Source organism: Dendropsophus ebraccatus, chromosome 1, assembly GCF_027789765.1.
Source record: "Dendropsophus ebraccatus isolate aDenEbr1 chromosome 1, aDenEbr1.pat, whole genome shotgun sequence".
Taxonomy (NCBI): domain Eukaryota; kingdom Metazoa; phylum Chordata; class Amphibia; order Anura; family Hylidae; genus Dendropsophus; species Dendropsophus ebraccatus.
Window position 1 is genome coordinate 108,800,054 of NC_091454.1, and position 14,298 is coordinate 108,814,351.

The 14,298-nt window shown below is 41.1% G+C and overlaps 1 protein-coding gene across 1 annotated transcript in view; it reads right to left on the minus strand.

The window, feature by feature from the left end:
- Positions 1-14,298, minus strand: part of SLC13A1 (solute carrier family 13 member 1) — a 57,124-nt gene that overhangs the window by 14,551 nt on the left and 28,275 nt on the right. The window contains exons 8-11 of the mRNA XM_069976626.1: positions 5,276-5,430; positions 3,984-4,103; positions 416-514; positions 215-316 (exon numbers count right to left, since the gene is read on the minus strand). Coding sequence (XP_069832727.1) covers positions 215-316; positions 416-514; positions 3,984-4,103; positions 5,276-5,430 — 476 coding nt within the window. The remainder of the gene's footprint in view (positions 1-214; positions 317-415; positions 515-3,983; positions 4,104-5,275; positions 5,431-14,298) is intronic.

The following is a 14,298-nucleotide window of genomic DNA, read 5'->3' on the forward strand; positions in this document are numbered from 1 at the left end:
AGAGGGTACCATTAACCCTGACCTGCAGTAAGGCACCATTGTAGAGCGCTAAAATGTACATGAATATATTCGTACCCATGCCTATACCCTCAAGGAATGTACAAGTATATTTTAGGGGGGCTGTTTTGAACTGTATTTTGTGGTATGGGTAAAATATATATGTACTACAAATGGGGGGGGGGAGGAATGGTGCCTAAAATAGGACAATACTTACTGAGGAAAGAGTTCAGACCAACCAGGTATAAATCCAGGGTCTCTAGTAAACCACAACAGTGCCATTAGGAGAAAAAGGATGAATGTCATTATTTCTTGATAGCTAGAAAAAAAGAACATATATATTATATTGCTGCCACATAATAAGCTCCAAGTTTTACTAAACAGCAAAATATATACACAGTATATTTTCGAGCCATACCTCAAAGGGCCAAGTTTTCTGTATTCGTCCAAAATAACTTTTGCAGAAGCAATTTCTCTTTCTGTTTTTGTTTTGCCGCATTTAAACATTTCTTTAACGCTTAAAAAGGAAAGTATAAAAGAAATTTATTTCAAGGAGTGTGCCAGTTTGTCTGATATCTACTGAAGGATAATTCTGAACAAAGTTACATACAAACTGATGTGACAGGAGATTGTCATTACAAAATACCACTTGGTCCCTCTAGTCTGCCTTTGTGTTATTTTCTGTCTATATACTGTGGATTACCACTTTTTCAGTATAATAGTACTTTCTCACATTGCTTCTATTCTTTCTCCGAAGAAAAAAAGCATATTTACAGTGGGTGAAATAAGTAAATATATTTCTTAGCCTGTATTCACACCATCAAAATGTTGGCAGTTTTCATTGGACAGCTGTCTTTTAAAGGCAAATAACAGGTGTTATTTTACAGTAACGGTTGTTATTATAGGAATAATTTGGCGATGTGTAAACTTAGTCTAAAGTTGTTTTTGACATTAATTTCTCTCCAGATGTCGGTAACAACCCATCCAATCCACACAGGCAAAGGAATCAAACCATAGATGTCCATTAGAGATGAGTGAAATTGGTGAATGTTCGGGTTCGCTTGAACCTGAACAATCAGCATTTGAATCCCGCTGCCTTGAAAAAGTGGATACAGCCCAATGACTGCCTGGAAAACATGGATACTTGTGAAATGGTGATCATTTGGGTTAATGCGAATCTTCACTCATCTCAATTGTCCATAAATTAAGTTATGTGTAATAGGGAGAAATGACAAAGGGAAAAACACTTTGAACACACTTAATAAAAGGATTTTTAGTAAGTATGCAATTTAATACTTTGTACAAAAGCCTTTGTTTTTGATCTGGGACCAGGGTCCTTCTAGCAGCACTGTCCTTGCCTATTTAAAGACCACCCCAAATGTTGGCCCCCAACGTGGTGACATGGTGAGGGATAGGGAATAGGACAGAATCACAAAGTTGGATTAGCCAGGGCAAACCAGGAGAATATGTCAGGAACACAATCACAAAATACTGTAGGGACAGAGTCAATACCAAGCCGAGTTCAGAGCTTGCATGTCAAAACCAAATGACAAGCTGTGGGAAAATCTAGTTACATGCAGAGGTCAGGAGAACAACAGATTCCAGCAGGCAGATGAATGTGTGTGTGGCTAAAGAGACCAAATCACAAGAACCTCCTGTCGGCACCTGTGGTGATTTAAACCCTTCCCGCGTCAGTACATTTACATTCTGATGCGGGAGGGGGGTTCAGAAAGGGGTCAGGTGGCGACCCCGATCTGAACCGTCTCGATCCCGGGTGCTATCTGTAGCCCGGGACCACGGCTATTAGCGGGCGCGGTCAGATTGCCGCGCCCGCTAATTACTGTATACTGTACATTTAAAAGCTGCAGTCAAATCTGACAGCTGCATTTAAATATATTATTTCCCCCTTTCCCTGTTGTTCAGTGAGGGGATCTCCTCCACCCCTCGATGCGATGGCAGAGGGGAGATCCCTTCTCCTTATCAAACTGGGACTCAGCATCACACTGACGCTGATCCCGACTCAGCAATCATTGTATCTGGTCTGCTGTAGACCGGAGTAATAGAGCAATCATCAGATCGATCATTGCTGTATTAAGTATACTGCAATAATCTCTATGGGAGATCACTGCCGTAATACTGAAAGTCCCCCAGGGGGAATAAGAGTTAGTGTATACTGTTAAAAAAAAAGTCTTCCCTAATAAACGTTTAAATCACCCCCTTTTCCCTTTTTATAAATAAAATTAAATAAACAAACAAACATGCTTGGTAATCGCCCGAACTATTAAATTATAACATTCCTGATCTCGCACGGTAAACCGCAAAAACCCGCCAAACTGCTAAATTGCGCATTTTTTGTCACATCAAATCCAGAAAAATTGTAATAAAAAGAGATCAAAAAGTTGCATATATGCAAGTAAGGTACTGATAGAAAGTACATATGATGGTGCAAAAAATGACACCTCATACAGCCCCATAGACCAAAGGAAAAAAGTGTTATAAGGCTTATAATAGAGCAATATAGTTTGCCAATTTTGGTACAAGATATATATATATATATATATATATATATATATATATGTATATATATATAGTGCTGCGGAATCTTGTACTTGTACTTGTCTCAGCAGGATTAAGAGTGAAGGTTGAGATGATTAAGGCTGCAAGATGCTTAACTCACTTTATTGTAGATGTACAGTAAGAAATAAATTGCTCCATTTCCAAATGTGAACAACCAAAATTTCACATATTCAGCTTTTCTACTGGAGTGCTGCTTTCTTCTTTTGGATTTAAAGCGACTCTCTGCCCACAGTCTGCCCCCTCAAACCACTTTACCTTCGGATAGCTGCTTTTAATCCAAGATCTGTCCTGCGGTCCGTTCAGCAGGTGATGCAGTTGTTGTCCTAAAAAACAACTTTTAAACTTGTAACCCTGTGTCAAACGGCCGTGGCTTACAGTATCTGTGCCCTAACTTTGTACCACCCCTCTGTCCCTCCTCCCCACCCTCTTCATCATTATGAATGCTACTGGAACATTTTCTCCTGTCTGAACATTGCACAGGTGCCTTAATGATCCAGCCCATGTGCTGTGCTGACACAGGTGAGGAATAGGAGACAAGCTGCCTGCACATTCCTAATGATGAGGAGGGTGGGAAGAAGGGACTGATAGGGTGTGGCAGCCTAATGCATACACAATCTAGGCCACAACCATTTGGCACGGGGCTGCAAGTTTAAAAGTTGTTTTTTATGACAATAACTGCATCACCTGCCGGACGGACCCAAGGACAGATCTTGGATTAAAAGCAGCTATCTAAAGGTACAAGCGGTTTTGGGGGGGCAGATTGTACAGAGTCACTTAAAGTTTCAGGAACCATAGTTCAGCTCCTGGTGCCTTCTAGAGAGGAGCGAACCGGCCGAGGTTTGGGTTCGTATGAACCTGAACTCTCGCCTTCTGATTCCCGCTGTCTGCCCTCTCCGTTGAGAGGGTGGATACAGCCTGAGGACCGCCTGGAAAACTGGGATACAGCCATAGCCATAGGCTGTATCCCAGTTTTCCAGGCGGTCCTCAGACTGTATCTACCCTCTCCACGGAGCGGGCAGACAGTGGGAATTAGAAGCGTTCAGGTTCATACGAACCCAAACCTCGGCCGGTTCGCTCATCTCTAGTGCCTTCACCTGGACTTTATTTGGTTGGCTTTACAAGTGCTGTCTTTACAATTTCATTAGACTTCCGTATCCTGTGCAGGTTACATTATTTAAATATCACAAAAATTTTGTATAACAATGAAGTAGGAATGTAGGTCAATTAGGTATTACACACCTGTAGAGCTAATTATCTAATTTCATACACACACACACACACACACACACACACACACACACGCTGACCAATTTTGTAGGTCCATTACCTAAGAATTTCTTAATCTGTGAAGAAATGTTTCTGATGGGCACTTTTAACATCTTTCTACTTAATGAAAATTATATCCTTACTTGAATCCCAGGAACAGCCACTGAAGCCATATCCATGAAAGTATCATTAAAATGATGGTGATTGGAATGCAGAGAAGAAACCATGTTCCAAAGTTAATCTCTGTACTTTTTGGATAACGCCTGAAAGAAAAGTCCACATAGAGAATGCATTGAATGTCATAAACGTTCTTTATACATCCTTATTGAATTTCACTCACTTTTTGACTATTAGTTTCAATGGTTGATATATTTTTTGTTTTACTGCTTTCAATAATTTATATAAAATAAACACTTATGTACTTTATAAAAGCAAATGAGGGATATTTAGTAATGATTTTGCACTTATTTCTCACCTGTAGGGCACAATTATGTGTTAAAGGAGAACTCCGGCCAAATGTAAAAATCCAGGGAGAGCAGGGGGTGTTTTGTACATAATAAAGAAGTTATTCTTAGCTGTCCTCATGCCCCTGCAGTCACAGCACCACCACTCACAGTTCCCTGCTGGTCTCCTTTATCTCCTGGACCTTTAAAAGCACAGCCTGGCTCAGAAAAGCCCACTCAGCCAGCAAGTAACTGAGGCAGGACACCTCTGCAGCCACTGACTAACTGAGTAAGTAGTTCCCGTCGGGTAATGACAACACAGGAACTGGGAGTAAGCTAGAGACCACAGCTTGCCAATGAGCTGAGGGCGCTGCAGCTGTGTGGGCACAGGGATAGGTAAGTATTCCTTGATACTGTAGTTATGTTCCCACCACTCCCTGCCTTCCATGATCGTTTAAAAAAGTATTGTAGCTTCAATCATATATTTTTTTTTACCAATATAATTTATTTTATAGTACTCCAGAAAACTCTATTAATACACTGATTTGCCTTAATGTACTATAGCAGCTTTACTTTTCATCCTTGCTGCAAGTTAAAGGGGTATTCCAGAGGAATTTATGTCTATTTAACAGAACAGGATTCTTAAAGAAAAATAAAATCTAAACTTACTCCCCTCGCTCCCAACCATATCTGCCTCTCTGTGGGCCCCCTGCTAAGCTGCACTTTCTCATGTCACTATTTGAATGAGAAGGTCCTTGTGCAACATAGACACATGAATGTGCAGTGCAGTGGGGGACTGACACAGAGATAGTTATTGTAGGCTAACGAGGGGTGTAAACATACTTTTCGTTTACTATTTAAATGCACTCTGAACACAGTTAAATAGGAAACAATTTTTTGGAATACCCTCCTCCTTTGATTCACTCAATTATTATGTAACATTATCTCTGAAATATATGGAAAAAACACCAGGTAAATAAAACTGTGCTCACGTTTGAAACTGTTCAGCGAAAATTAAGTTAGTTGATGTTCCAGTAATAGTGGTTAGTCCCCCTATTGTTGATGAGTATGCGATGCATAAACACATTGCTTTGCACATCATGTGGTCCTTCTTATTTCTGTATCTATTTTCTGAAGCGGGCTGAATCTGCAACCAAAGAAAAAATATATGTTATTATTATTATTATTATTATTATTATTAATATTAAAGTGCTCCTAATTCCAGAGCACTATACAAGTACTAAGGGTTAACCTACAGAGCCTTACAAAATAAAAAAAACACATGAATAAGGTTAACAGCAGTCTGTACCAGACAGCACTGCGCTCCTCAACTGATTTGGCTTTGGGCCACACCAGGGAGTGGAGTCAAAGTGCCCTCTAGGTCTTCACCCTTTGTCCCGCTCCAGGATGCAGAAGCTGGACTTCTGCAGCTACAAGCCACCAGGTCGCTGTACCAAGAGTAAACTTGGTACAGGCCATGGTTCAAGCCAGGAGGTTACATAGTTACATAGTTACATAGTTAATACGGTTGAAAAAAGACACATGTCCATCAAGTTCAACCAAGGAGGGGATGGATACAGGGAAGGGGGAGGGGTGATATGTTCTATACATATGCATTTATATTATTTTGGTCTAAGAACTTGTCTAGGCCGGTTTTGAAGCCCTCTACTGTTTTTGCTGTGACCAGATCCTGTGGTAGACTGTTCCACAGAATCACAGTTCTCATGGTAAAGAAGGCTTGTCGCCTCCGGAGATTGAACCTTTTTTTCTCCAGGCGGAGGCAATGCCCTCTTGTCCTTTGAGGGGGTTTTACCTGGAACATCTTTTCCCCATATTTCTTGTAGGGGCCATTTAGATATTTAAATAAATTAATCATATCTCCCCTTAAACGTCTCTTCTCCAGACTAAACAAATTTAATTCTTTTAATCTCTCCTCATAACTAAGATGTTCCATTCCCCTTATTAGTTTAGTTGCCCGTCTTTCTACCCTTTCCAGGTGATATCAAAAGAGCAGATTAGAAAGGTTTAAAACAATAAATTGAGAATGCTGAGTAAAGTGTGGTTTTACATTAAAATCGCAGGCACCTAACATAGGCAGAACCCTCTTACAAGCGCTCCTGCCTAGCACCACAGCACAGAGCAGACTTGTAAAGGAAGCCCAGACATGCTCATCTGGGACTAAAAGTTATATAGAAGTGCTGTAGAGAAATCAGGCAAACTAATAGTGCGTTTACACAGGCAGATTTATCTGACAGATTTTGGAAGCCAAAGCCAGGAATAGATTTGAAAAGATGAGAAATCTCAGTCTTTACTTTATGACTTGTTCCCTGTTTATGGTCTGTTCCTGGCTTTGGCTTCAAAAATCTGTCAAATAAATCTGCCTGTGTAAATGCACCATTATCACTGCTGACAGAAAGAAACTTACTTAAAGGAACTACTTAACACATTTGATGCCCAAAAAAATGCTAACATGATTTTAGATACAGCTTTATCAGCTAACCGGATGAACATATTTGTGTTTTAGATTGCTCATGTAAATATGGATAATCAGATACTGTCACATGACACTAAGCATTCCATTCAATGATACAGAACACCTCCAATTAAATTCTAATACATCACATGCTATTGAAATTGTCAAGGTTACATTTGCTGCATCGTGGTCTGTGTTATTTGTCAAGTTAAAGTTTGCTACACTTGTAAACATGGAAAAAAATACAGTGGTACCTTGGTTTAAGAGTAACTTGGTTTAAGAGCGTTTTGGTTTAAGAGCGCACAGTTTTTCAAAGATGTGACTTGGTTTAAGAGCATTGCTTTGGTTTAAGAGCTCCCTGTACTGGATGAGAGAGGGAGTGGGGTCTACAGCACTGTACTCTGACCCTGGAAGTCTCCCTCACCTTCCAAATCATAGCAGATCCACTTCAGGCTGGGGCTCACATCAGGGAACAGGAATGTGGAGGTAATGTCTCTCCAGATAGAGAGCGCTGCATGTATGTGTCCACATCTGTCCTGCTCATTCCTTCATGTTCCCTGCAGTCTCTGTCAGCCCTTGTGTTTCCCATCATCTCCATTACTGTACAATAACTTATAATATCACATATTATGCTGTTTCTGAATGTTTGTTTTATTAGTTTTACATGTTATTCAGAATAATAAATCATTATTTTGGGGTGTGTACCCAATTGTCTGCATTTCTATGATTTCTTATGGGAAAATTAGCTTTGGTGTAAGAGTGGATTTGGATTACAAGCATGGCCCCAGAACAAATTATGCTCGTAATCCAAGGTACCACTGTATACACAGTTTTCAAGCTTAACTGAGGAAAAATGTGATGATGGAAATTAAAGGGGTACTCAAGTGAAAATTATTATTTTTTTCCCCAAATAAACTGGTGTCAGAAAGATATATAGATTTACTTCTATTTAAAAATCTCAAGTCTTCCAGTACAAGCTGCTGTATGCCCTACAGGAAGTGGTGTATCCAGTCTGACACAATGTCAGGAACTGTCCAGAGCAGTAACAAATCCCCTTAGAAAACCTTTCCTGCTCTAGACAGATGTGGCAGCAGAGAGCACTGTGTCATACTAGAAAGAATACACCACTTCCTGCAGAACATACAGCAACTGATAAATACTGGAAGAATCGAGATTTTTTTTTTTTTTTAAAACTATATATTTCACTGTAGTACCCCTTTAAGTAGTATTTTAAACATGGAAAATGCAGCCCTGTGAAAACAGTAGTGTGAATGTAAGCATTGGTCTCAAGCTAGCAGCCAAATAACCTTTTTATGACACATTAGAGATGCACACTAGTAGAAGCAGCTTTTTCTTGTATAGTTTTTTTTAATTATTATTTTTTTCTCTGTTCTTTTCATTCTAGCAAGATGTTTGTATAGTGTTTACCGATTCCACAGCAATTTACCTAGTTTGTCATAATTTATTCTTTGTCTAGAACAAGGCTGAAATGTACCTTTGCTTCGAAAACGTCTTTATGTCAATAATATAACTCTGTATACATAGACATTACACTGCACTGTAGAGGAATTTCTTTTTCTTACAGACCTTGCTCTCTGTTGAAAGAAAGGCTTCAGGCGACAGTTTCACACTTGCTGAATGTAACATATTGAGGACAGAATTCTAACAGAGTAGGAAACACGTCTTAAGTTATATAACATAAATGTAACACTCTGTTTCTTTATGCTTTGCAGGTAATTTCCCCATTAAGGAGATGACTGCTGAATTAACATAACAGAAGAGGAATCTAATATTGTGCTAAATGATTGGTGTCCCTATTAAAACAATGTTATGATATCAAGTAAAGCAAGTAGCAAGGACAGACAAGGTCAAGGGCACTGTATGGTCACAGTATAAGGCCATGTTTACACCGTGTATTGTACCGGCCGTTCCGTGACCTGGCCGGGTCACGGAGCAGCCAGTCTCTGCAAAGATCATTCTGGCCGGTACTGCAGTACCGGCAGGATGATCTTTCGGCCTGCTGAGTTCTGATGCGGGCCCATCAGCGCTCGCCCACATCAGAACTCACCACAGCATACTAGGAAGCTTCCGGATGGAGTCGCTCGCTACATAGTGTGAACTGACTGAGCATTCTGCGGCCGCTATTCAATAAATAGCGGCTGCAAAAAACGTACATGTCAGTTGTTTGCGGCGCCGCTAGGGGTCCCAGCCAGGGCATATACTATGTGTATATGCTCCGGCCGGGACCCCATAGACAGCAAGCCAACGTATTTTTTAGTATCAAACATATCAATTTTATTAAAAGTACAAAGACACATAGTACAAAGCCAATGGGCCTACAATCGGCCTCCAACATGAAAGGAAGAAAACAAACAACAATACAATAATCAAGTGCAGGTTAGTGCAAAAAAAATAAATAAAATACAAACAAGAAAGTCCAGTACCCGTCGTCTCATCATATGGAAATGTAATATAAAATGTCCTTCACATGAGCTGAAGTAATCCAGGGTGTCCAAGTCTTCTCGAAAGCTTCCACAGTGTCCCCCCTTATTGCCGCAATTTTTTCAGAAAGCATAATATCATTTACACGATCAGCCAACGTATTTTTTCATATTAACTACGGCTGTTGTTGCAATCGGCAACAACGGCCGTAGAAATACGAAAAAATACATTGTGTGTACATAGTCTAAATCTGTTACAGAACTGTGCAGTTACTGCATTCATCTGTGCTCTTTCCCAGTTTTGGTCTGGCAAATGTTTGAACGGTGCTGCATATAGTACTGTATGCACTAGTGGCAGAGCTGAGCATTTATATCTCTGCTTATACATACATTTCAAAATAGACTGCTTAGGCAACTGGTGGCCATTACAAGTTAGATGTAACGCATAAGAACTTATGCACGTCGGAGCTACACCAGGTTAGCCAAAGCACACCAAGGGCAGGGTGATATAGGGCCCTATGTATGTAAACAGTAAAACATACTGTATGCAGTATGTATATAGTACTTTATGCATTACCAGGGTTGAAACTACTGCTTTAGTCACAGTAGTGGCTGCTATGGGACCTGCAGTGTCAGGAGATCACAGCCAGGCATACAATGTCCAGCTGGACTCAAATTGGGCTGTAGGAATGTTTTTTTTATTTAGTAGTGAATTGTGAAATTGCAGCATTATTGCCATGATCTTGTGCAAATCATGGGAAAACTATATAGAACCCATTGACAGATATAAATGACCTTTATTGATTTCATCAAAGGTCCTTGACCTCTAACCAAAGCACAATTGAGCAGGATGAGCAGGTAATAAGAGCTGCCTGAGGTGTCTGAGGAAGGGGGAATTGAGATAAGCTTTGGAAGGCCTGAACAGCAGTCTAAAAATGGGGGACATAAGAAATAGTCTATATATGAAGCAGTCTTAGAAATAGGGGCTATAGTGGCAGGATATGTGAGAAAAGGGGCCATGAATGGCATCTATGAGCGACAATTTATGTGAGAGAGGGGAGGCCGTGAGTTGAAGTCTCTGTGAGAGAGGGGAGCTAAGAGTGACAATCTGTTGGAATGAGGGGGCCACAAGGAGGACTCTATGTGGGAGGGGACGCAGTGTATGAAATGTTCTGAGCTGATTTGGGGTATGAATTTATTTATGTTTTTGGGTCGATCATTTTCTAGTTTTGCTCCTGATGTGATCGCTATCCCCGTCCCCAGGTACTGTTATATCTGGAGCAAGGTATTTGGGGTATGTGGTAGTGCTGTAGGTAGAGTAATGGAAACAAATGGGGCAGCATCAGGAACAGTATAGGCAGTAGCAGCAGATTGGCTATGTAAAGGGAATGTGTCAGCTATAGATAGAAACATGGAAAAATGTCACAATTTTTTAACTCTTAGAGGACTGGGCCAAATTAAATTTTTGCGTTTTCGTTTTTTCCTCCATAGCACTTGCATTTTTTCACCTAGAAACCCACATGAGCCCCTATTTTTTGCGTCACTAATTGTACTTTGCAATGACAGGCTGAATTTTTTCATAAAGTACACTGCAAAACTAAAAAAAAATCTAATGTATGGTGAAATTGAAAAAAACAAAAAAAGAACAAAAAACGCATTTCTTTTATTTGGAGGGTATTTTTTTAAGCCATTCGCCCTGGGGTAAAACTGACTTGTTATATATGTTCCTCAAGTCGTTAAAATTACAACGATATGTAACATTTATAACTTTTATATTATGAGATGGCTTGTAAAAAATTCAAACCATTGTTTACAAATATATGTTCCTTAAAATCGCTCCATTCCCATGCTTATAGCGCTTTTATCCTTTGGTCTATGGGGCTGTGTGAGGTGTAATTTTTTGCGCCATGATGTGTTCTTTCTATCGGTACCTTGATTGCGCATAAGCGACTTTTTGATCGCTTTTTATTACAATCTGGATTTGATGCGACCAAAAATGCGATTTGGGATTTTTTCGTGCTCACGCTGCTTACCGCGCGAGATCAGCAATGTGATTAATAGCTTGGGCGATTATGCACGTGGCGATACCAAACATGCTTTTTATTATTAATGACAATTTTTTTTTTACTTTAACACTTATACTAGAAGCCCCCAGGGGGGACTTCTAGTATAAGTACACTGATCTCTCATTGCAATCTGTGCTGCATAGTAATACAGCATAGATCGACGAGCCAGAAGCAACCGAATGCAGAGCCAGGATCAGCGCCATTACATCGCAGACCCCGGCCGGGTGAAGACACGGGGATCGCTCCTCCGGGACAATGTCCCGGGGGGCGATCTCCGCCACTAGACACCAGGGAATGGCTGCATCAGGTAATCGGATGCAGCTGTCATCCTTGACAGCTGTATTCGATTATCTAATTAGCGGGCACGGCGATCAGACCGTGCTCGCTAATAGCCGCGGTCCCGGGCTACATGCGGCACCCAGGACCGCGGCGGTTCAGAGCATGGCCCGCAAACCTAAGGGTTAAAATACATTTTTTATAGAATGCTTTTTGTGCAATAAATATCTGCTGCTACTTGGGATTCAGTGCAATATACAATTGCTATGATAATTTCAGTTAGTGCAATATGCAGATACTGCCATATGTAGTGTGAATACTGTTATAATCATTTGGGATAGTTGTGCCATACTATAGAAATTTTTTTTTTATTAATTATGTATGATCTGTGTCCTGACTCCTCCGGTTTTTAACTTGTCTGTGTGTATATGTTTTTTATGGGACTACGGGTTGTTGTGATTTATTAAAAAGTAATTTGGATTTATAAAGTTTTTTTTTATGGATTATTTATGGGGTTATTATAGGAATATAAGTTTAAGTGGACCCTATATATGTTTTCTTTGATTTAAACCAAGTTTTGATGTTATAATATAGGTTATATATAGATTGTCTCCTATTCCTCAGCTGTGTGAATACTGAACATGGGCTGGATCGTTAAGCACCTGTGCAATGTTCAGACAGGAGAAAATGTTCCAGTGGCATTCCTAATGATGAAGAGGGTGGGGAGGAGGGACTGAGGGGTGGTGCAAAGTTAGGGCACAGATATTCTAAGCCCCGGCCGTTGGGCACAGGGCTGCAAGTTTAAAAGTTATTCGTCAGGACAATAACTGCATCACCTGCCGAACGGACCCCACAAAAAATCTTGGATTAAAAGCAGCTATCTGAGGGTACAAGTGGTTTGGGGGGGGTCAGATTGTGGGTACAGAGTAGTGATGAGCAAATAGTGAAATATCCGAATATTCGATATTCGTACGAATATCTCCTGAATATTCTAATATCGATCGAATATTCGATCCCATTACAGTCAATGGGAACAAATATTCGATTATTGAAAAACATCTAATCGACCACTTAGAGGTAAAAACCAGAAGCTGGGGGAATTGAACGTGTCAGGACAGGCAAGAACAGACAGGACAGAGACAGTGGGCCCTGAATCTGAACCCACCACTGACCCTGCCTAATTGCCTCGGCCGACCCTAAACGGTCGCGGACAACCACGAAGGCGTTCCCTACGCTGCGTAAGTGAAACACAGAACAGCACGGACAGACAAACACAATAAAGAATAGTAGAACAAGCCGGGTCAAACCACACAGGCAACGCAGTACAAAGTCGGTAACACAAGGGATAGTCGGAGGTCAGGCGGAGGTCAGAACACGAGCAGTCAGGCAGAAGGGTTTAGGACGGGATACGCAGGAGAAGGACAAGGGGAGCTGGGATCAGAACAACTAATAGCCAGCAATTACCAGCTGGCTTTCACTTTACTTTATACTGGACCAGGAGCCCGGACCAGACACTGATCGGTCCGGTCTCCTGATCCAGCAACACTGCAGCTGCGGTGCTGCAAACCAAGTGGCAGAGCGATCTGCCACTCAGCCTGCAAGAAGCCGCATCAGCTGTGCCGGCCGGCTGACTATCACGTGTGACCGCGGCGCCCCCGGTTACTAGGGACGCCGTCGGGTCTCCGTGACGTCACTCCGCTCCGGCGGGCGGAGCTCCGGCGCGTTCTCGAGCCGGCCGCCGGAGCAGGGCCGGGGAAGACGCCGCAGGAGCCAGGTCAGGTGAGTCCCTGACAGAACGATTATCGAATGTTTATCGAATATTCTGCAAACTATTAGATAATATTCGATAGATCGAATACCTTACTATTCGATCGAATATCTATTCGATTGAACGGTATTCACTCATCACTAGTTCAGAGTCGCTTTAAAGCTTGGGAATGTGTTGCTATAGAGGAGGGGTTGGCTACAGAAGTCTGTGGGAGATGTTGTAACGTCACCTGTGAGTCACAGGTTGTAATAGTTTTTATGTATTCTGTGACTAAATCTGATCAGTATACTAAGAGCGGGGAGCTTTACCGTACTTGGTGCTCTTATGCCCAGCAAATGGGAAGTGAGCAGCTAAGCATGCTGTACTGTAGACATTGCCATTCAACATAGAGTACAGTAGCAAGGCATTCAGGGAGTCCCTGCTCTGATATGTATATTCCATGGTATGCTATGCTAATAGCGGTGGCTGCTGCAATTGTACTGTATTTTGGGGTACTATATGCCATTATTTATATGATAACTGTGTGGCACTATTTGGGCATTTTGTCCTCATTTATGGGGACTGTATGGCAATATTTAGTTGTCTGTTGTGTGGCACTGTCATTCTAATCTACTATATATCTGAGCACTGTGTAACAATGTTCAAACATTTAATCAAACATCATGAACTGTTTGGCAATTTTGTGTATTTAGGCAATTTATGTACTACTTTTAACACTAAAATAATATTCATTATTTCATTACAATGGCATAGTGGCAAAGGTGGGATATAATAGGCATGTCTTGCAAGCAGGAAAAATGAACAAGTGTAGGTATCTAAGCAACTATACTAGGGGCCACATTGTGAAGGTAATTTGGTGCCTCTCCAAAATGGAAGATCTTGTGTGGTGTTCCTGGCATGCAAAGTGCCCATGCCAACCCCTGTCCCCTAACAAAACCGCCTATAATAAACACAACACAAGGGGTCAGAACAATGTAGTTCAATGGAAGAC